This window comes from Mytilus californianus, unplaced genomic scaffold (assembly GCF_021869535.1).
Source record: "Mytilus californianus isolate M0D057914Y unplaced genomic scaffold, xbMytCali1.0.p SCAF_2, whole genome shotgun sequence".
NCBI lineage: Eukaryota > Metazoa > Mollusca > Bivalvia > Mytilida > Mytilidae > Mytilus > Mytilus californianus.
In genome coordinates this window covers 89,435,917-89,461,405 of record NW_026262668.1, presented here as the reverse complement: position 1 = coordinate 89,461,405, position 25,489 = coordinate 89,435,917, and the positions used below count along the sequence as shown (strand labels likewise).

The 25,489-nt window shown below is 33.6% G+C and overlaps 1 protein-coding gene across 1 annotated transcript; it reads right to left on the bottom strand.

Moving 5' to 3' along the window:
* Positions 1-1,186: 1,186 nt before the first annotated feature.
* LOC127728378 (uncharacterized) lies at positions 1,187-25,489 on the bottom strand. Its single transcript, XM_052235728.1, has 9 exons — positions 25,237-25,489; positions 21,739-22,008; positions 19,133-19,414; positions 16,320-16,583; positions 15,565-15,831; positions 14,895-15,197; positions 5,658-5,936; positions 4,536-4,838; positions 1,187-1,768 (listed from the first exon to the last, which is right to left on the bottom strand). Exons 1-9 carry the CDS (start codon positions 25,283-25,285, stop codon positions 1,350-1,352), a joined length of 2,436 nt encoding a protein of 811 aa, XP_052091688.1. The 5' UTR covers positions 25,286-25,489; the 3' UTR covers positions 1,187-1,349.

Here is a 25,489-nt window from a genome sequence, read left to right as displayed (position 1 = left end):
TTCGTTTTGGAGATAATTAAAGTCTACCATCAAGTTATTTGTGTTCCGACGAAAACTTCTACGTCTGAATCCAGATCTATTCAGTAAATGAATGAAATCACTTAAGCCCTATCTGGCAGAACTTTTCGGTTTTATTGCTCTTTAATTTTGCATTTGATTTCGCCTTCAAACTGTTTTGATTCGACCGTTACTTATAAGTCTTATGTAAAAACGCGTGTCTGCCATACCACATTATGAGCCTGGTATCTTTGGTGACTTTTTATGGCTAAACTTTGTAAAGACCCAACAGAACACCATTTAATCAATAGTTTGTAGCATAACCCAAGATTTTATACGATACATTCTCTGTCAACAATCGATATCTTAAAGCACATCAACCGGTGATAAGAGTGTAGTCCGCATAATTTTATGTCTGCAGGTTGAGTACTTCGAGCTTCTTCTCAGTGTTATAATCGATAATATTATTTAATACTGTAATTTATAATGATGTTGATGGTTGAACTTGTTCTTTTGTTATCTAGTAGAGCTGTCGACATAATCTATGATTATTAGTGTATACCTAACGTGATTATCAGACGTGTAATGCATTTCAAATGGGCGGGTATCTCTAATATAATTACGTTATTATACATCAAAATGACTTTCCAGTACTGAATATTTCTTTATATGGTCTTGTATGAAACTTTTGTGTGTCAACTCATTGAAATGACGAGGGGGAAGTTGAGATTTAAGAAAATATTATCATTATTATATTTTTGGGGGGATTTTTATTTTGGTTTTTAGAGTTTATGGCAGATCATGGATAGGCTCTTTTAAATATATTCAAAAATTTGATAGACTCGGTGAGATTTGGAGCTTGGTGTATTGTTTAGACATCTGTCTATTGTTACAGGCCGTGTTGTCTCTTGAATTTTATGGCACTGTGTTGGGGTTTCACTGACAGATATCCAACTTCTACTTTTATGTATGTCACTGGGAGTTATATAAGGAACAAGCAATCGGTTCTTTTGTCAATATTCATATTTAAATGAGATGTTGTATGATTGTCAATGAGACAACTCTCCAACAGATACCAAATGAAGTAGTTTAGCAACTGTAAGTCATCATGCAGCCTTCAATAATGAGTCATACCATAACACAAAGCAAGCTATAAAAGGCCCCGAAATGACAAATGTAAAACAATTCAAACGAGAAAACTAACATCCTGATTTATGAACAAACAAAAAAAAAACAAAAGACCAAGATGAAATGCAGCAAAATATTTGTCCAAAAGTTGTGGAGCTTTTTACTTAGTTTGTAAGTAATTGCACACAACAACAATAATAAACATAATATGCATTTAGTTTAATTTAATATTTTTCTAGAGCGTCATACTCTGATTCACCAGCAGTATTATTTCTTTTCATTTCTTCATAAAAAACTCCCCTTTCACTGCAACTTTTATTGCTGTCTGCTGATGTTTCATCATTTGAGGATGCAATTTCTATGTCGTCATCCTTTGGCCACTCTTCATCAACAACTTTAGACTCTGTTCTATCATTAGTAGCATTGTTTTCGAGTTTAGATTGTTTATTGTCAATACTGGGTGTATCACAAACATCACACACAACTAAAGTGTTAGTCGTTTCTGTATTTCCTGCTTGGGGAATTTGCATTCTGGAATCTTTACATTTTTCTTTGTATTTGAATATGATAACAAAAACAACGACTAAACCAATTATTCCGCATATCATCAGTGGGTATATGATCCTTTCCCTTTTAGACAAACCTGTAAACAAATCCATCAATCTTGTTAACTAATTTATTGATTGAACTTGCTCCATGTTTATGTCAGATCTGCAGATCATTCAGTATTCATAAAGCAGAGTTAAGTGAACAAATCTTTTATTATTTTAAATTATTATAGTAATTCTCTGTTTATTTCTGTATAAAAGATGAATGTGTACTCAACATGCAGACTTCTTATACGTTCAGGTATTTCACATCCAATTTTTTATGGAAATATTCTTTATAAAGCACAAAAATGTCAGTATTCACCTCTGAAACTAACAAAACCTTTAAATAGACTTATTAAGAAGGGATATAGTTACGATACTGTTGTCAGGTCATTAAAGATTGCATATTTTGGCGTTGATATTGATTCACTTATAGGGTCTTTGCATCTGCACTAAACACATTTATTTAAAAACCAGTTGTTGGCATGACACGGGTTATGTTCTTCTCATATATGTTATGATGGTATGATACTAAACCCCTAACGGGAAGGATTGTGCCTGATATTCATATGATGAAGACATAATCTTTCAATCAGTTTAATTGAAGTCTGGAGCTGGCATGTCAGTTAACTGCTAGTAGTCTGTTGTTATTTATGTATTATTGTCATTTTGTTTATTTTCTTTGGTTACATCTTCTGACATCAGACTCGGACTTCTCTTGAACTGAATTTTAATGTGCGTATTGTTATGCGTTTACTTTTCTACATTGGCTAGAGGTATAGGGGGAGGGTTGAGATCTCATAAACATGTTTAACCCCGCCGCATTTTTGCGCCTGTCCCAAGTCAGGAGCCTCTAGCCTTTGTTAGTCTTGTATTATTTTTAATTTTAGTTTCTTGTGTACAATTTGGAGTTTAGTATGGCGTTCATTATCACTGAACTAGTATATATATTTGTTTAGGGGCCAGCTGAAGGACGCCTCCGGGTGCGGGAATTTCTCGCTGCATTGAAGACCTGTTGGTGGCCTTCTGCTGTTGTCTGTTCTGTGGTCGGGTTGTTGTCTCTTTGACACATTCCCCATTTCCATTCTCAATTTTATTTGAAGGTACAAGAAGTATCTTTATTTTATATCTTACATGTATTTGATATAAACGTATACTGCCATTGTATGAAGCCTATTACAAGCTATGTATTTCTGCTTTGTATCGATCTGATGAGTTAAGCCCTTTTCAACTAATTTTCAAGGTTTTATCTTATGTTGTACTGTTACACCCCAGGTTAGAGGGAGGGTTGGCGCGCCTTCAAACTACTATAACCCCGCCACATTCTGTATGTGACTTTCCCAGGTCAGGAGCCTGTAATTCAGTGGTTGTCGTTGCTGTATATCATATTTGTTTTCGTTCATTATTTTGTACATAAATCAGGCCGTTAGTTTTCTTGTTTGAATTGTTTTGCATTTGTCATTTCGGGGCCTTTTATAGCTGACTATGCGGTATGGGTTTTACTTATTGTTGAAGGCCGTACGGTCACCTTTGGTTGTTAACTTCTGTGTCAATTGGTCTCATGTGGAGAGTTGTCTCTTTTGCAATTATACAACAGCTTCTTATTTTAATTTTTCATATGACATCGGATTTTAACATGAGTTATAAAATCATGAATGTCACAAGTAGAACATAGAGCATAACTGTTTGCCCGTTCAGAGCACTAGAGGTCATCCCGGTTTTAGAAGGGAGATCAATCTTCAAACTTGGAATTTTCTGTGAAGTTTTTTGTAGACATATGTTTGTTTTTTTGTCTTTTTCATTTTGGTCATGGTTCTGTTATTCTTCAGCTATTTTTTTATTTTCCCACTTCGTATCCCTCAATGGTAATGCATACTCATTCAAACTGTTACAATTATCAAATTAAGTGATCACACAACTACTCTGATATCCCTGTTAATGAAGTCCTTGTAGTATCATACCCCTGCCCTGTTAATAAAGTCGGTACGTGTGAACATGAACGAGCGTTGTGTATTAATCGAGATATGTAAACATCATACGATTGGGTTAGAGGGTTTGTCACTGCTGAGAAATGGGGAAGCTGGCATTTGGAAAGTTAAGAACATAACGCTTGTCATAGATTCTTGGTTAAAGTCATCTATCTGTATCGAGAAAAAGATCAAGGAATGAAGCAGACTTTCAATTTCGTTAGTATCAAGTTCACTGGAATATGCGACATGCAATGGACTTACTGAAATGAAGGGTTGTAATTAACAGGACATTATAAATAAGGCTGAAAGTAATAAAAAAAAAATAACTTCGCATGATGCTTTTTCTTTTTGTTTTTACAAAGGTTTTGTAAAAGTTTTGCTTCATATGAGTGCCAAAAACAAACAGTTAGGAGGAGTGCACAATTATTACCCGATGGAATTTCAACTGTGTGCTGAAATATAAATCCACCAACCTCATAACATTTGCTGTGGATTTAAACGTTTAGCTTACTTATATTTTTTGTTTGTCTGAAAGAACTAACAAATCGAACACTTGGACACGTGGACACATAACTAAGCTTTTACGATATCGTTAGTTAATGCATACAACACAAATGTCAAGGTAACAAATATTAGCCATCATAAATGTATTCATGGAATGAAATATAAACACATAAAATCAAAAAAAGAAAAGTCTCAACAAAATAGAAGGAAAAGATAAATCGTTTATTTATTGAAAAAGGAGAAACTTTTCTTTCATTGATAATGTACGTGTATATACAAGGGACAAGTCTTTTTAAAAGGTATTGTCATGTATTTATATTTATTTTTTATTATCAAAGATATTTACCGTTATTTAGGTCATGAGTTTCGAACTCAAATTCCATTTTTGTTTTTCCATACTTGTTGTATGAAACTATATGACCGCTATAAAATGCTTCTGCAGACAAACCACCTATTTTAAATAACACCAAGTCTCCTTCGTCTTTTTCTTCTAACGGAACTGTAATGGTTCTACTGTCATCAGTTGGAGATTCTAAGATGATAGAGAAATTCTGAGTGGAACCACCGTCAAAGCCAATATACCATAATATGTGTGCTGAATATGGAGTTATATTGACGACAGTGATGTTTCTGACTCTATCAGGTTTTCCTGGTAAAAAGAAACCATAAAATGACTCTTCCGTAGTTGAAGGCCCAAAATTAGGCACCAATACTCTTACACTCATTTCAGTCCAAATATTTTTTGTTTTTTAAAAGTGGACTCTGATGAATAGTTATCTCACCAATACTGCGGAACCAATACTTTAATACTCATTACAGTTCGAATATTTGTAATAAAGAAATGGACTCTAACGGATAGTTGACTTATTGGCTATCATTCCACATCTGCTTATTCTGATATAATCGGAACTGAACTTAATCTATTCGTGCTTGTCGTTACCTTATTCTACAGTGAACCTTTGTCACTAAACGTGCTGCATCAACTGCCTAAAGTTTATTGGCTTATAGTATACAGTTAATCAGGCCTTAACGCAATACTTAAACCGGTTGAATTTCCGGATGAAAAGCTTTCTCATTCCTCAACTTCGATGGACGAGGAAATATGTTTTCCTCCAGTATGCGTCAGTTCTGATAATAGATGTATTGAATCTCGAAATACATGCTTGTCAACAGCTACAAAAGAAGTGTTTACCGAAATATGTGAATAACTTAAGGAACCTTTAAGATAAGAATACAGTCATTCAAATTCCTCTAACATTTGATAGACTCTGTTTCAGTTGTAATATTTCTACTTGGATTTATTCAGCATAAATGTATATGGTACGGAACACCGAACAAAATCCAATGGCATGCATGGAAAAGAAATTCCAGGACTATTCGTAGTACCGTATTTTTCAGCATCCAACATGTATTGTTTTATCTAAACTAACTAGCGTGCTTTTAAAATTAATAAAGAAACTTAGTTTACCTTTTGGTACGGTTTTTACATATTTAATCACACATCCAATTGTATTACAAATTGATAAACCAAGCTGTCGGTTAAGTGGAAATTCTGATATCTTGATTGTTGATTGGAGAACGTATTTATGATTAACCCCTTCTTCGCTTATAGTCCAAGGATATTGAGGATGTTGGATCCAAGTCACATTAGGTGTAGGATTGGACACGACAAACACGGTAGTATCTTCAACAGAATTTATTCTGATAGCGACTTTACTTCGTTGGAATTTTATACTTTTAGGTTTACCTACAAATACAAAAAAAGTACAAACTACTGTGATTACAAAATTAAATATTAGAAATATTGTGTATTTTATATTTCAAAAGAAATGCAAAAGATTGCCTAGAGATATTCAAACTCATTAATCAAAACAAAATTGACAATGCCATGGTAACAAATGAAAGACGATCAAAAAGACAAACAACAGTTTACAAAACACAACATAGAAAACTAAAGACTCAGCAACACGAACCTCAAAAAAACCGTCGAATCTTAAAAATAATAGTTTAAAACATATTAACCAAAAATAACCCCCTCCTTTCCAAAAAAAAAAACTAACAGCAAACAAAATTAACACAAAAAAAAACTAACAAAACTAACAACAAAAACCCCATAGAGAATTAATCGATTGCTGTTCTTTATTTTCTGAAAGGTGTAAACCATGAGAAAAAAGGCCTAGTGTTGGACACTCTAGTGAATTTTACAACTATTTGAAAATATTCATTCAGGCTGCACTTTGTTAATATAGCTTTTCTTTAATCACGCTTCTTTTGTGGAGATACTTTTAAAATACTTGTCCACTAGTTCTCATATATGATCCCAATGTTTCATCTTATAGAGGCACACCACGGTTAAATTTACCAGCATTAAGACAGTGAGATACCGGTAAAAACAAGTTCACAGGGAAACCTATAGAATGAGAAATACACAATTTTAGTGTAAGCTTCAATTGTTAGGATTTAGAGGCATATATAAGTAGAAAATATGCTGCACAACCCCATGTTTTGGCCTTTGCAAGAAAGTTTTGCATGTGAACTTTATTTCAAATATATGATTTTGTACTTGGTTCAGGGACAGAGTCAGACATTGAGGACAATGATGAAAAAAAATGGCATTTCCATTGATGAGTCTCAGAAAGAGGTTTTGATGGGCTATTGACGTGCAGAACGTCCAAATTTGGTTTAAGCTTTTTCTGAGGAGACTAAGAATTTATTTCCGGTCGACGAGGAGACAGAAAAATTCTTACAGGTGCCATCATTAGATGATTTCATAGGAAATTGTTTAGTAAAGAGACATGGTCATAAAGCCTTCTTTTCAAATGGAGAGAATTTATTTTCTCAATCTTATAAAATGCTTGAGAAAGTAGCATATAGAGGACAGCATGCAAGCTTGTTAGTTAAAGTTATTTGTATGTATATGCAACAGAGTCTTGGTAACTTGTTAGAAGTCTTATCAGATGATAAACCAGACATTGACAAAGCTATTCAACAAGTTAGGGACATTTTTTCTATGTTCACCAAAGAGTTAGATCAAGTTGGTAGAGATGACGGATTTCACCATATTTTTAGAAGACAAACGTGTATGGCAGATACATCATTGTTCTGATTACATGACTCTAGAGAAATATCAGATCTCCCGCTGATTGGGGAAGGTGTATTTGGTGACAATATTTTGTTTCTGCTTTGAAAGCTAGAAAAGACAAGGATAAAACTCTTATTACCAGATATTTTTCACAAGGCAGACAGAAAAAGGAAAATGCCTATGTCAGAAGAAGTAAAAGCCAAAAAATCTAGAACAGAAAGAGAGAAATCTGAACAACGCAAAGACAAGTCAGAGACTTTTCGTATCCCAAAGCTGTCTAACAACACAGGTGCTAGAAAATCTACCAAGAAGACAGATGAGGGAAAATTCACACAGCTAGATTCTGGATTTAGAAGGACTTCCTTTCCTGCCAGAGGAGGGAAGACCGGAAACTGAAAATGACAAGGTGAGAATAGCGTTGAATCCAGAGATACCGGTCGGTGGTCGTCATTTTCATTTCCTTCCACAATGGGAAGAAATAACAAAAGACAAATAGGTTATGGAAATTATTCAAAAAGGCTAGATTTTTTACAACAGCCACCTTTTTAGGGGGTCAAAAAGACATTTGTAAATGCAAAAAAAATGAAAGTTTTAAAACAAGAAGTAATATGTTTATTAGAAAAAAGTGCTGTAGAAGTTTTACCAAAAAGTCAAGTTCAGGCAGGTTTTTACAACACACTTTTCTTAGTAAAGAAGAAAAACGAGAAGTCAAGACCCGTGATAAATCTACGACCACTGAATCAGTATCTCAAGAAACAACTTCAAAATGGACATAATGTCCAAGGTTTTGAACCTAGTCAAGAAAGGAGACTGGACTTGTTCTCTCGAAAGATTCGTATTTACACATGTCAATCTTTCCAAAACATCGGTATTACCTCAAGTTTTCAATAGACGAAACAGTGTATCAGTTAAAAGTACTATGTTTCGGTCCAACAAGTTTACCTCGGGTATTTACAAAGATAGTCTCAGTGGTAGCTGCACATCTGAGAAAACTAGGGATAAGATTAGCAGTGAACCTAGACTATTGGCTAATAGTCAATTAACAGAAATTATCTCTGGTCAAACATCGAGAAACAATAATCGGTCTTCTTCCTTCGCTAGGTTTTATAATAAACTCAGAAAAACCAGATTTAATTCCAACCTATATAAGGCGCCTGTTCAGACTGGATCTTGGACTAGTGTTTCCACACTAGAGAGGTTCAAAAACTTAAAAACAGCCATTGTTCAGTTAATGAGAGGTCAGATATCAGCACGACATTACTTAAAGATTCTGGGCATCATAGCATCATGCCTAGAATTGATTCCCTACAGTCGCCTGTTCATGCGACTAATTCAGATGCACTTATTACAGGTTTGGAGTCCCTCTAAAATGAGTCTAGAGTTTCAGATTCCTTGTAAACAAGAGCTGAAAGCCCATCTAGCATGGTGGTTGTGTCAATCAAACACTATGAAGGGTCGATCTCTAATACAAAAACAAACAAGTGTAACAATCACGACAGATGCCTCAGAAACAGGTTGGAGAGGTCACCTAGGGAATGAAACAGTTCAAGGGTTGTGGTCGACAAATCACATGAACTATCATATAAACAATCTGAAGTTGGAAGCAGTATTCCTAACGGTAAAACATTTTCTTCGTGCGTTAAAAAACGAACATGTATCTAAAAATACTACCATCGCTAACATTTTTAACAATAAAAATCATGGTTACCCTTCTATCGATAAGTGTCATGCCAAAAAATGACTTACATGTCCCCGTCTTTCCACCAACAATACGGTAAGTTCTACGTTTAATGGTCGCACATTTTCTTTAAATTTTGAAACTGATATAACTTGAAAAACAAACAGTATTATTTATTTACTCACATGAAACAAACCGGGATGCGGTATTCAGTACGTAGGTGAAACTGGACGATATTTATCTAAACGCACGCAAGAACACCTGTATCGCTTTAAAAGACCTAATAAATTCAAAAGTATCATTTATCAACATCTTAAAAAGCACAATCATCCTATTAAATATTTAACAGTTCAACCTTTAGAAGTAGTAAATAAGCAGCCTGGTGAATCTCATTCAAAGTTTGTACGATCACGGAAAATAATTGAATTAAATTGGATTAAAAAATTACAGACAGTCTACCCTCTCGGTCTTAATGATACTATCATGGGAATTGGTAATATATCAAGAACCGATTCTGTTAACATTTTGGATATAGTTTCTAAAACTGTTCGTAAAAACCGTTCTCATGGGCGTAGAAAAAATCGCAATCAAAGAAAATTTCGGACCAACCATACTAATATTTCGGACCTAATTTCTATTTCAAAAAACAACGGCAGACATTATCTATTAACCAAGCTCTGTTCTTTACCTATAAATAAATTAAATAAAATTTTAGAGGATTGCAACACAATTTCATATTGCAGTCCTAAGTATGAAATCGTTCAAATTATAATGGCATATTGTTATTCTAAACTGTTTCCCAAAATTGATCGCCCTGAAGATCATAAAAACATTTTATTAAAATAAAGTATGTCAATAAAGGTTTTGATTTTGTAAATATTGCCGGTATTTCTAACGACCATTCTGTTAAAGAACAAATTCCGGGATATTTTGATAATACTGAACTCCCTCTTATTTGTTATATTTACAAGAAATCTTCCCGAAAATTTGTGTTTAATTATAGCCAAGTCTGTAAAGATGTAAATATCGGTGAAAATACACCTCCGTCATGTAATTGTAGTAATTCCGAATACACTTATGGCCCCATTTCCCATGTTATAACAGGAGACCTTAACATCGTTCGCGACCGAGAGTTAAAATCATTCCTCAGTAAAGGACCTAAATATCGCCCCCCGTCAATTATTAATTGGAATGAGTGTCGTAATATCATCCACGACTCACTTCGTGCTTACTGTTTGAAATGGATAAAACGGGAAAAAGCTGACAAAAAATCTTTGGACTCTTTTTTTAATTCAGTAATGAAGATAGTTGATATACGTATACAACATTTTAAAGAACATTTTACTCTTAACAACAACCATAAAAATCCTATTTCTCGTATCAAACATAAACTAAAAGAAATAGCCAAGGAATTTGTTTTTGTCCCGGCTGATAAAGCTGCTAATAATATCATTATAGTCTGACGTAAATTTTACATTGAGGTTCTGCAAAAGGCAATCACGAATTCACCAACATTCCAACTGACTTCATTTTCAGAAAACGATATCTGTAACAAACATAAACTATTAGCTACTTCTTTACAAGCAGAACCAAATACAATGAAAGTCCCAACTATGTACTGGCTTCCGAAGCTACACAAATCACCTTACAAATATAGATTTATTTCGTCTTCAAGTCATTGTTCCACTACTAAATTGTCTATTCTACTTACTAGTACACTTGGTACAATCAAAAACCTGATAATAAATTGTTCAAATAAGGCCTTTGAAAATAGTGGAATTAACTACTTTTGGAGTGTCAAAAACTCGTTGGAAGTACTTGATAAATTGCATGCATATATTGGTGATTTTGAATCTGTTCAAAGTTTTGATTTTTCTACCCTATATACCACTTTGCCTCATATTCTTATTAAGAAAAAATTCACACACCTAATTAAATGGGCATTTAAAAAGTCGGAATGCGAATACATATGTTCAAACTCTTTTAGGTCATTTTTCAGTAGCAACAAACAAAAGAGCTATGTCAATTGGACATGCTTTGATACTATATCTGCCCTTGAATTTTTACTTGATAACATTTTTGTTCGCTTTGGAGATTCCGTATATCGTCAAGTTGTCGGAATTCCAATGGGGATTAACTGTGCACCACTTATTGCGGACCTGTTTTTGTATTGTTATGAGTTACAATTTATGACTAAAATCAGCAAAGACCTATCGAAACAACATCTGATACAAAAATTTAACAATACTTTTAGATATTTGGATGATATATTGGCTCTCAATAATGACGACTTCAGTATGTATACTAAAGAAATTTATCCTGTTGAACTTACTTTAAATAAAGCTAATACTAACAATGACCACTGTCCTTTCCTCGATCTTGATATCTATATCATTAACGGGAAGCTTAATACAAAAATTTATGATAAAAGAGATAATTTTTCATTTACTATCGTTAATTATCCATTTTTAGATGGTGACGTTCCCTTGTCACCATCTTATGGTGTTTATATATCTCAACTTGTACGATTCGCTCGTGTATGTAACAACGTATTAGATTTTAGCGAAAGAAATTTATGTATTACTGAAAAATTATTACATCAGGGTTTTCGATATCATAAACTAGTCAAAACATTTACTAAATTTTATCATCGGTATAAGGACATCATTCGTAAATATAACTCAACATGCAGACATCTTATACGTTCGGGTATTTCACATCCAATCTTTTATGGTAATATTCTTTACAAAGCACAAAAATTTCAGTATTCACCTCAAAAGCTAACAAAACCTTTAAACAGACTTATTAAGAAGGGATATAGTTACGATACTGTTGTCAGGTCATTAAAGATTGCATATTTTGGCTTTAATATTGATTCACTTATAGGGTCTTTGCATCGGAATTAAACATATTTATTCTAAAACCAGTTGTTGGCATGACACGGGTTATGTTTTTCTCATATATTTTATGACGGTATAATACTAAACCCCTAACAGGAGGGATTGTGCCTGATATTCATATGATGAAGACATAATCTTTCAATCAGTTTAATTGAGGTATGGAGCTGGCATGTCAGTAACTGCTAGTAGTCTGTTGTTATTTATGTATTATTGTCATTTTGTTTATTTTCTTTTGTTTCCTATTCTGACATCGGACTCGGACTTCTCTTGAACTGAGTTTTACTGTGCGTACTGTTGTACGTTTGTTTTTTCTACATTGGCTAGAGGTATAGGGGGAGGGTTGAGATCTCAAAAAACATGTTTAACCCCGCCGCATTTTTGCGCCTGTCCCAAGTCAGGAGCCTCTGGCCTTTGTTAGTCTTGTATCATTTTTAATTTTAGTTTCTTGTGTATAATTTGGAGTTTAGTATGGCGTCCATTATCACTGAACTAGTATACATATTTGTTTAGGGGCCAGCTGAAGGACGCCTCCGGGTGCGGGAGTTTCTCGCTGCATTGAAGACCCATTGGTGGCCTTCGGCTGTTGTCTGATCTATGGTCGGGTTGTTGTCTCTCTGACACATTCCCCATTTCCATTCTCAATTTTATGTACTTATTCAGTCAGACAATATAACGGTAGTACAGTACATAAACAAGCAGGGGGGAACAAAGTCGATTCAATTGTGCACTCAGACTTGGGATCTTTGGAACATGGCATTGAACAACAAAATTGTACTGATGGCAGCCCATATTGCGGGGGTGAAAAATGTCCTAGCCGATCAACTAAGCAGGGTCAAAATAAAAGCAACAGAATGGTCTCTGAATGCAGGGATAGTGAACAAAATATTCTTAGAATGGGGCTCTCCAACAATAGACCTTTTTGCATCGGCACAGAATCACAAGTGTCCAGTGTTTTGTGCTTGGGATCAAGATAAAAAAAAACATTGACACAAGATGCACTGTCAATGAAAAGGGACAGAATCTTTCCATATGCCAACCCCCCGCTGTCTCTAATTCCGAAAGTTTAACAATACATCATGGTCAATTATCAATGCGAGATGATTCTAATAGCACCTTTCTGGCCAAAAACAATGGTGGTATCCACAGTCCATACTACAACTGTTGATAGCACACCCATTTGTACTACCTCAAATGGAAAATCTGCTAGAACAAGATCAGGGAAAGCTAAAAATAGTACATCCATATCCAAAGATATTCAACCTGACTGCATGGTGAATATGGTCAAGCAATTTAAAGCAAAAGGCTTTTCAGAAAACCCTAAAAAAAATATTGTCCGTGTCATGGAGGTCAGGTACACACAAAGACTACAAAAGTAAATTTAGGCAGTTCAGAAGCTGGTGTGATCAACGAAAAATTGATACATATGTTGCAACATTAGAGGAGTGTGCAAATTTTCAAGCTCCTTTATTTAGTAAAAGGTTAAAATATAGAACAATTGCAGGGTATCGATCCATGCTATCATCAGTTCTGTCGCCTGTAGCCAAGATGCCGTAGGGCAACATCATTTTATTATCAGACTCTTAAGAGGGGTGTTTAACAGTAGACCTCCAGAGCGCAAGTTAATACCAGAATGGGATTTACCATTAGTTCTTGAAATGTTTAGAAACCTCCTTTTGCTCCTTTGAAAAACACTAGACTTAAGTACCTTACTTGAAAAACTGCTTTTCTAATCGTGATTACAACCTTTCCAAGGTGTAGTGACTTGCAAGCTTTAAAATTAGGAGAGAGTTCAGTTAATATTCAAGAAAAAGTAGTAACTTTCATCAGGCATGGGTAAGCTAAGCAAGATAGACCTAATCATGACAATTCAAAAATATTTATACCGGCTTACCCGAACTGCAAATTGTTAGACCCAAAAAGAACATTATACATGTATCTGAAAAGGACAGATGAACTTTTTATATATTAATAAACCTCATAAACCAGTCTCAGCTCAAACTATATCTAACTGGATAGTGAAAACTATCAAGATGGCTTACAAACAGATTAAAAAAGAAATAGGCAAAATACGAAGTCACTCCACTAGGTCAGTAGGACCATCATGGGCCCTTTTTAAGGGTGCTAGCATGAAAAATGTATTGGATAGTGCAGATTGGACAAAATCCACAACATGCACTAAGTTTTACTTGAAAGATATTAATGTAAACTTTTTAAATTTATAGGATGAAGAGTGAATTCTTCCTCGGCGAGTCGCTGTGGAAGTGTATAGACGTTTTTTGTTGGATGGTGGATGATTTTAAATGTATCTAGAAGACAGATTGCCTTGTTTTCAACACAGGTTTTTAACGGCCAATCTGTGATGAGCAAATGATGTATATATAGCAACAGTTGTTGATATGAATAAACATTTTTGGAAGTACATTATAAATAGCTTCAATGTATAGTAAGTTATACTCCCCAGAAAGTTTTGAGTTTTCTTTATGGTGTCTTTCAAGCCCTGAGAGAAAACTGATGCTTCATGGCCGAACCGGATATAGCATTACATCTGGTTCGCGCTCATTTTTTAACTTTCGGGCGAGTCTTATACCAACGAGATTGAAATCCTAAGGTACATATGTAAGGTAAGTATAATTTATTCATAGAATTTGAATTTGAGTAAAAAATTTGGAATTTTATGTTCTTTGTGTAATCATGAACCATTTTGTCAGATACTCAATATACTATTTGCAAAAAAGATATCTATGAATACGATCAAATTATAGAATTCTTTGAAATTCGTGGCAACTTTTTACAAACTTCTCAACAACACCTGTAGCATTCTCGATCAACGACATTTTCTCCTATGTAGCTTAATACAAACTTACATCAGCAGAATGAGTACTCGATAATCCGAATCACTCCCTTAAAATATGTACAATTTATTCAGAAGAGCGTCAAATAGATATAAGAAGATGTGGTATGAGTGCCAATGAGACAACTCTCCATCCAAGTCAAAATTTATAAAAGTAAACCATTATAGGTCAGGTTTGATATAGAATACCTTACATTGTATTTCCAAATCAAAAGAACTCATAGTGGCCTCGCCAATACCGTTGTATGCTTCAATTGTGTAATTCCCGGCCTCTTCACAGGTCAACCCCTCAATATTTGCTGTGTACTTATGGTCAATCGTATCAATGGTACAAACAAGCGGTTGGACGAAATAATCTGGTGAATGCAGGTTTATCTCTGATACTGGGTAGCTTTCAATATACATAAAGAGTTTTAATGTTTCACCTTCGGTGATTGATCGTCTGTCGTCTTTTTCATGGTCTGCACTAAATGTTATTTGTCTGAATACAGGTGGGTCTGTAAAGTTTTAACAAGTATGAATAAAACAAGATAAATTATGCAAGTATACATTAAAAGACAACATTAATAACTAGTATCTGCATCTTTATACAGTCGTAACAAAACTTGGAGTAAAATGGAGGCAATTATTTTGTCATTTATTCTGTGGAAATATAATGAGTATTTACGAGACAGCTCATTATACAGAAAGTTTAACTCTTTCCCCAAAAAAATTTACCAGCAGTAAACAATTTTTCTATATGGAATATACTGATATATAAATCGAACAATTGATTTGCTAGTAATAAAAGCAGGATAGTGTCATTGTAGCTTTTCTGCACCCCATACTAGTATGTAGTTACAAATTGAAGAGTTTTAAACTTACATAGAACGCTGACTATTATATTCAGTGCGGTACGTTTTTCTGTATTATTTGGATGTATAACATAACAGCCATAAACACCAGTCTGGTTTCTGTCAATGGTAGGTATATATAAGACTGGACTGTACGACTGGACCCTGCCTAGATATCTCCAATCATAGTCGCACTCTGGATAACAATCTGCTGAACATGTGACAGGACCAAATGTTTGACCTTCAGTTACAGTAGACCGTTTATAATTGTGATTTAGATGAACATTGTCAGGTCCATCTGTAACAAAAATCGATTTATTGGGAGCTTTTGTTCGTAATACGATATGGTATAAATTTCAAAAAGAATGAATTAAACAGTAGATCTGCATCATGTTTTAGCAGATTTAAGGCTTGTTTTAATGGTGCATGGTGTCGTTTTAATAAAATCAAACGCTTTACAGTTTTATTTAAATCTACAAAAATAATCATTGATTTCTTACAATTGGATTAAATGCTAAAATATGGAAGTATGGAATAAACCAAGCGCTAAATTTATTTTGTTTCAAATATTCCCATGCATTGATGTTTCTTTGTCACAGGAAGCAAGTTCAGTTGTAGAAACTGATTTGTATTTGGACATAATACGTCATTTTAAAACATCACATTGATGACATACTTGTTGTGTACCAAGAGATAATGAAATCCGTATGAAACATTAATGTTATTGAATTGCATTTCATATAAAATAAATCTCTTGGCTTATAACATTTTATTGTATCAACTTACAATATGGATCAAGAATCATACTATTACTGGATGATGACAATTGTCCTCTGTCATCAGTTGCCTGACATGTTACTGAAGTTCCTTCATCTGATCGCCTTAAAATAATGTTGGGTTGTCGAGTTTCGCCGTTCCAGTAAAACTTGTAAGAAAGGTTTTCAGAATAATCTGAGGGCCAACGTTGTACATTAGAAATGCATGTAAAGTTTGCTTTGTTTCCAACAAAAGGATATTCGTTGTATGTAAGAGAGGGTGGGGTCGGTTTGTCTGAAACATAGTAATTCTGTATATTAAATAAATTTACCATGGCGTTATTTAAAATTAACTTTAATAAAAGCAGACGTTTTTACAGTTCTATATAAAGCTACAAAAAGAAATATTGAATTCTTACAATAAAATTAAGTGCTAAAACAAGGAAGAATGGGTTAAATCAAGCTTTACATTTGTTTGGTTTTGAATGTTCCCAAGCATTGCTGCTTCGTTGTCATGGACATCAACCATCATTTTAAAACATCATTAATTGTCGATAAATAATGAAATCCGTATGAAACGTTGATGTTATCTAATCAAATCACAATAAATATTCCAACGCATTGATATTTTGTTGTCATGGGGAGCATTTTCAGTTATAGAAGTTTATTTGTATTTGGACTTGTTTAAGACTTTCGAAATTATGTTAATTTGATTGTTGAGAGAATAGGTTTATAATACGATAATAGGAGCTATATTACCGAAAGAAACACAAAATGTATAGTAAATACATCGTTCTCCTTTTAGATTTTCGAATTCAAAAGGCAAACATTATTATTTGACATCATAAAAACGGGAATTCATGTATCAACAACATAAAGTTTTTTTAAGAAAAATTGGAGATTTGAAGATTTTAAGACAAATTTAGGAAGTTTTTCGTCGATTTATGTGCTTTCTATACAAATGTTCTCCTATTTTGAAATAATTCAATCAGTAATATTTCAGATAATAAAAGAGATGAATGCATTATTTTTTTTCGATTTTCAGTTATAATTCAATGAGCCAAAGTTGTATGCAAAATTTTACCAAATTATGTGATATAGCCCATTTACTGTAATTTGAGCTCAATCGAATTTTGACCATTGAAGAACTGCGATCCACAAGTAAATTATAAAAACTTCAATCGGTAGGGAAAAGTATAAATCGGGTAAAATTAGAAATATGTGGGCATACGTAGGTGAGATACTAGTAACAAACCAACGACACGAATAACCAAAAGACATTTAAAGGTCAACACACAGACTCACACATTAGACAGGTGTCTTTTCCATATGTCTAAATCTCTAAATCACCTCGAGATTGATGTGTTCCTGTCTCATTGATGTATACTCAACGTCTCCTGAATTTTATTTTTTCCAAAAGCTAATAACACTGTCTAAAGCAAAAAGCATTTCTGAAACATTGGGTTTTTGTTGGTTTTTTTTATTATCATTTCTTGTGTAATAATTGTTTTATGTAAGGTATACCATAGTTAAAATGGTAGATCCATATTAAGACAATCGATATGGAAATGTGGTATAATTGCCTATCAGATAACTTTCCACCAAAGACCAAAGGACAACGATTTTAACAACTACATGTCACCATAGTTACAGCCTTCAACAATATGACAAACTCATACTTTATACATTGTAATTAGCTTTAAAAGAATCCGGGATGACAAATTGTGGAATAAAAAGTGCAAAACATCACAAATATGCATGTCTTGGTACGAGGCACAAAAACAACTAACATAAAAACAATAGACACAAAGCAACAAAACAAGAGTGCTCGCAGTAACTGAGCGCTAGTTAAAAGCCAATTACGACTACTAAATAAAATATTTTTCCCATACTCAAGCATCAATCAGTACACATCCAGAGTAAAGGCGTCATTAACAGGCTGACACATGCATGACCTTGTGCAATGCCAAAATATAAGTATTGACAAGATAATTTGTTATTGGGGTGGATTGAAAAAAAATCAGAATGTATTTTACTGTCGCTGAAGTGTTTAGTTAAATGAAAGTTCAGATGAAACCTGCTAGACAGACAACGTTCACCTAACAATAATTCCATACACCAAATTTAGTTGACCTATTATTTATGATATCCGATAAACGGACAAAACCATGAAAACTTAACATTGACCAATGAACCCCGAAAAAAGGTCAAGGTCAAATGAAACCTGCCAGACAGACATGTTCACCTACAATAATTCCTTAAATCAAATATAGCTAATATATCACTTACAGTATCTGAGAAATAAACTAAACCACAAAAACTTACATAACATTGACCAATGAACCATGAAAATGAGGTCAAGGTCAGATGAAACCTGTCAGATTGACATGTTCACCTTACAATGATTCCACACATCAAAGATAGTTGACCTATTGCTTATAGTATCTGAGATAAGGACTTGACTACGAAAACTTAACCTTGATCACTGATCCATGAAATGAGGTCGAGGTCAGCTGAACTGTGTCTGACAGACATGTATCCCATATACTAAATATAGTTATTCTATTAATCATTATAAGTAAATATTCCACATGACAAAAACAAAGCTCTTAATTTTTTACAAGCAGTCACTAAACCATGAAAAAGAGGTCAAGGACAATTGTCATATGACAAAAGGAGACTTCACAGCATAATGCATTTGCATACACGGTATGGAACATCCAGGTCTTCTACCTTCTAAAATATAAAGCTTTATATAAATCATAATTTACTCCGTCGCCGGATTGTAATCAGTATGTCTCCCATTCTGCGACTTTCGTCGCAGACAAGACAAAAATAACTTACCTGTGACAAATACAACAACGCATTCTCCTTCCCGAAGTTCTGACAATTGTTCAGCTTTGTACATCCCACCGTCCTCCTGTCTTACATTCTGGACAGATATTACGAAATGTTGTTTTGTCGTTTTTATTTTATAACGACCCATTGCTACATTATTTACGACAACACTACTTCCTTGTACATTCAGAATAGTTCTCGTTGGAGAGAAGACTGTGTAGAAATAATACGGTAGTTTTGGTATAGTTAACGTTATATTTGTATCCAGGCTTGTATATAGATACTTTCCTGGAAAAAAATATATGAAGATACCCATCACTTAAAGCAGAATATTTATAGCGGTAACAGACCAATACATGACAAAAATTAGGTGTCAATAAGACACATTCGTATCAGTTAACTAGGCAACCCATAGAACCATATCAGTTAGAGTATTACGTACAAAGCTATTATACTAAAATGTGTCAAAATTAGTGAGACAAAACCAGGCAGAGAATTCGTACTATTTTTGCCTGGCAGAGGTAATCAACAGGTAGAAAGGTTAAGTTGTTCATGGTCAGTTAAAAATGTATATTCGTGTATGCCCGTGGCCAGTCCAAAAAGTCAAACGTCCTTTAAAACAATGACAAACAAATAAAATACAAATAATCAAATGCTATCATATTCTTAAAATAAGATGGCCCCGTTATCAACCAAGATAACGAAGGAAATTTTAACACATAAGAACATAAAATTGTTTAAAACATTCAGTTTTACAAGTTCGAACCCAGCTCGTGGCGAGATGTGTGCGACTCCTATTTTAAATCACAACGATTGTCACTATTCCTGTCAAATGTCGGTGGTTATCTCTGTGTATCATCTCCACCAATAAACAGTGGTCGCAATTATATAACCAAGGTGGCTGAAAGTGGCGTTAAACAAAAATATTGTCCAAAGTCAGAAGCATGTTATTTAATTCAAGGGTTGTCGTTGTTTGCTGACTATCATATTTGTTTATTTTCATTTATTTTATTTAGCAAAAACCAGGCTGTTGGTTTCCTCATTGGAATGATTTCATATTTTGTCATGCCGGTACCTTTAATAGCTTAATAGCTTATTGTATTGTTTTGCTCATTGTTAAAAAAAAATAGTGTCCTATAGTTGTTTACATCCTCGTCATTTGGTCTCTGGTGGACAGTTGTATCATTGGCAATCATAACGCATCTCCTTATTTTCATGGCAGTGGCTATTTTGCCGGCTTCGGCAAAATTAGCCTCTAAGGTGCTATTTTACCGGCTCCGGCAAAATAGCCTCCTTAGCGCTGTTTTGCCGGCTCCGGCAAAATAGCGATTTATATACAGTTTTGCTATTTAGCCGGTCTTAATTAATATTTTTCAGTATATTAGTTAAGAATAGAAAGAAATGTAGAAACATACACTTTAACATGTTAATACGAAATCTCTAAAAAATGTGTCTTCTTTAAAAATAATCATACATGAGTAGAGCATGCATATTAAAATTGATATTCTAATCAAAAGTGTCCCATAAGTTTTGAAATTAAAATTTATTTTACATACAAAAATATGTTTTTTTTTTTAATATAATACATAAGCAAAGCATGCATATTTAAATTGATATTCTAATTAAAAATTATGACAAAAATATCCTATAAGTTTTGAAATTAAAGGTAAAGTTAAACAACTTCAAAATGTTTAACAAGTGTTACAAAACCAATGCCTTGCTTTTGTGCATTTTGAAGTCTTGCACAAGAAAGATGCTGCCACTTCTGACAGGATCTGCACAAAACACTTGTTGGATAGGGTTTTTAGAATAGTTTGGTTTATCATGTTTATGGTGTGTTGTTTAGCGAGAAGAACACATTTATGTTTTATTTTCTATTTTAGGTTTGTATATTAGAACGAACTTGTTATTGCAAAGCGTATACCAAGTTTGGTTGAAATCGATTGAAAGATGTTGAATGACGGACAATTTCGCAAGATTTGACAATATTAGTTTAAGTGCTGCTTGTCATCTCAAATGCGTGCCGCCAATCGTAAATGTATAAAGTTGCAAGATGAGAACGAAGATACATGTACATGTAATGATGAAACAATTTGACTAAATAATGGATGAATTTGTGATCTTTGCGCCATCAACACAGCAGTACTTTGTTGCACCATAGACTACATCGTTATTTAAGGTTTTGTTTGGTGCTCTAAATTTCAGAAATTTTATATTCCTTGCATCACGTTTCCACAGTTGCACATAGTTGTCCTTTTCAAAGTGCTCTAAAACCATATTTAGCTCTTCATACGAGTCGAACATAGCGTTTATTTCAAGTTGGGTTTTTTTTACAACAAAGTGAAGTCTTCCATTTTCGAACGTCAATGACTTCAATAAAAGATTTATTTCATTTAGTCTGAAAAAAATCTGAAATAAGACCTGCAAAATAGCAAAACTCTATATAATTCGCTATATTGCCGGAGCCGGCAAAATAGCACTAGGGAGGCTATTTTGCCGGAGCCGGTAAAATAGCACCTAAGAGGCTATTTTGGCGGAGCCGGCAAAATAGCCACTGCCTATTTTCATATACAAGCAAACAAACATTTTTACCAACATGTATTTAAACTTACCACCTAATACAAAGTCTTTATCGGTTACATGTATGCCTCCTGATGGAGAAATAAAGTTTAGTCTAACTTTGTATTTCTGACAAGGCGGTAATTGAACTGCGTGTAGATTGCCAATACTGCTCAAGTTTGCCCGATAAACCGTTATTTTCCTTCCAATATTATAAACTTCTAATCCTGTTGATGTGATATTACTGGAAGGTTTGTTCCATGTAATTGTGACATTATCTCCCTTTATTTTTACTCCTATTCCTTGTGACTGGTACGAATGACCTGAAAAGTTCTAGCGATTCTAGTTTAATTATTATTATTTTTAGAAGTTTAATTACAAGTTGTACAAAACCAAAGTATAACATATCAGTTTTTCCTATCTTAAATTATAATAACTCATGTTTTCTAATGCATACTGCACCTAAAATGTTCATTTCAGAAGTCCACTGTCGTTCTCTAAACAAATGCCAACTCTTAAAAGTATACTTTCCCATGATAAACTAATCATTTTACAGACTGACATAATTAAGGGAGTTAAAAGCATATAATAATATTAACATTGGTGCCGTCAATTTACTTTCCCTTCGTTTATTTCCCTAATTTACATAAATCAAAGAGCATGATCGCTCTGAGGGATATGATTGCCGCTGTTTCCATTGATATTAATATTCTTTCTCAAAAATAATTCAACTGCACATGTATTCCCTTTTTGATTCAATCTGAATATACTTTTCAATTTTAAAAAATAGCCAATCTCAGATACATGCAAGTGTATATTTATACATGAACATTGTATTGTGTTTTAATTTTTGCTCTACATTTGCTTCATTCTTGGAAATTAAAACCTACTCATTTCAAAAATATTCCTTCTGAATGTTATCAATCCCACAAACTCAGTGTCAAAAATATACATTTTACAAGCATAAAAAGGGTCAATCTAAAAATAAGAAGATGTGGTATCAAAACCCATACCGTATAGGCAGCTATAAAAGGCCCCGAAATGACAAATGCAAAACAGTTCAAACAAAATCAAAATCTGTTCTTTCTTTGTTTTCGATTTAACAAAAAATCCTAAAGGGTTACACTAAACCCTGTTCTTCAACTTCGTATTTGATTTGGCTTTCTTAATGTTTTGATTCATGCGCCACTGATGAGTGTAGCCAAAACGCAATTCTAGCTTACCAAATTATCTACAAAGTATCGTAGATGAGCTTGTAAAATCCTTGTGATTGATGCTGTCAGTATAAAACAATCAACATTTTTCTTCAGATAGACTATTCCATTCAAGTCAGGGGTATACTTATGGATAGACTATTCCATTCAAGTCGAATAGAAGACTTGTGATAATCAAAAGACCGTGTCCAGAGCAAAATTTAGAAGAAAATAATTGCATTTGTCAGAGTATAACTAGTACCTGGACTTGGTTGGGGTTGAGTAGATCAATAATGAACTCAGCCATTATTGATCTACTCAGATTTTTCACAAAACAAGAAAAAAGCAAATAAACACATCTGATGATTACTTACATATTAAAACATGTTAAATGAATTTGACTTTTTTTAAAAACATTGATCAACAGTGAGCAACAAGTGGAAATTGCGTTGATAATATGGAAGGCTCCATTTGGGCTGAGGGGTGTTCTACTTCTACTTCTACCATTACGCTGTCAAAGGTCAAGAAAACTACGCATGCGCTTTATTACATAAACAAACCGTTGATTGAGAACACCATGTCAATTCTGGTTCACCATTTCTTTATGGAAGTTCAATATCAAAGTTTTATAAAGGTAACATGATTGGAATAACACCTCTTCAGTACTTGTCTGACGGAAATAGTTTTATTTCGGAACACTCTCGCATTTTAACAAAACAGCGGAATTCCCAGTTGTGACGTGATGCTAAATATATAAAACCCTAAATATAGACACTGTTAATACTGATTTTCCGTATTGTTAAATAAACGCAAATAAAAAAGAGGGATATCAAAACATGAAGATTATGAGAAAGAAAATTCAATCTGTTTGTTTGTTTTACTCTTTAAAACAGAACAATCTTAAGAATCTGAGTTGTACCTTAATATAAAGCACTAAACGGTTGACGTACGAGCTTTGGAAAGAGTCACTGGTAAAAGTCTACAGATTGCTTCACAGCAATCGTATCCCAAAAAAGGTTTTCTGTCCGAAAGATCGGGTTATCATAACAGTCATATCAGTGATTCTTCAATAATGTCGTTTGAAGGCTTTCGTGTGTATTTTGCTTTTCCCCCCATCATATTCCTGTCCTTAAATATACCATCTTCCTAGGGATACTCCATTGTCAGAGTATAAAGAGAAAGTCCATATGTAAAACATATATGAACATGACAATACATATATCGAAGATTGCCTTAACTGTCAACTGTCAATCATAAAATGTTAAAGCCCATTTTCAGTCAAACTCTATGGAAAGATTGAAAATTCTCATATTGAATTTCTCAAAATATGTGAAAAGTCAATTAGAATGATGAACCTAAAATATGTAATAGTGTAGCATATGTGATAAGAATTCTTGTAAGGGTTATTTTCATAACATTTTTTGTAAATTGTGCAAAAAGAGATAGGCAGAAGATACCAAGGGGACATTCAAAACCCATAAGTTGAAGGGAAACTGACAATGCCATTGCATGAAACGAAAGACGACGAAAAGACAAACAATTCCACAAGACACTACACAGAAAACTAAAGATTAAGCAAAATGAAACCCATTAAAAACTGGGGGTAAACTCAGGTGCTCCGGACATATTGTGCAATATTTCAGCAAAATTGACCGGAGCCTCAGTGCTGAATATCATTTTGATCATGAATGCATGTAAAGCTATTTAGAATTTGTTTAAGTAACTAAACCATTAAGACTCGCTATGTTTTATCTATTCTTAGATTTGATCTCATAAGTGAAATAAACTCAATGGTAAATGACACCCGGCTTTTTCTAATGAAAAAATATGATGGTACCAAGACCCGTTCATTTTCTGGATAAACCTGAAGTTAAATTTATCCAAAGGGTCCAATTGTGTACAATAATCATAAACTGTTATAGTTGAACACCATCTAGTGAACGCCGTTGTGTTTGCAGGAACATTTACGCACAGCAATTGACCACTGAAGTACAAAGCTTTGTACGTTAAATTCGACATCACAATGGATGTTGCTCTTGGTGAGAAAAAAAGAAAAGTAGAGTAGAGTTATAAGATAAAATAAGATAAATATAGTAAAATAGACATTTTTTTAATTTAAAAGTGAAATAGACTTGACATTTTGGTTGAGATTGTCATTATTTTCAAGTCAATTGTTCTATAACTCCTTATTATAATTGTTTCCTAAATACTCTATAACCCCTTATATTTTTTATAAATATTCTAAAATATTAAATATTGCTTGGACCTGTAAAAATCATCTAGTAAAGCTTTCTCTTTAAATAACGTACATTTACATTTTTATCTATCAACATATACAGTATAAATATAGATGCTTACCTAAACTCAGATTAAACATCAGAAAGACAAGAAAATAAGCCTCATTCATTCTATTGATTTTCTAACTCTGTATGAATTACAAGCATTTTTAGTTTGAGTTGGGTGCAAAAAGCTACACTTCTAAGAACCACATTAACAAAATTGATGCATCCTCGTTGACATTATTATTATGAAATTGGCTCATAGTTTCCTTTTTTGTAATACAATTCTTTTGTCTTCAATCCTGTAGTCATTTCCTGATGTAAATTTACCA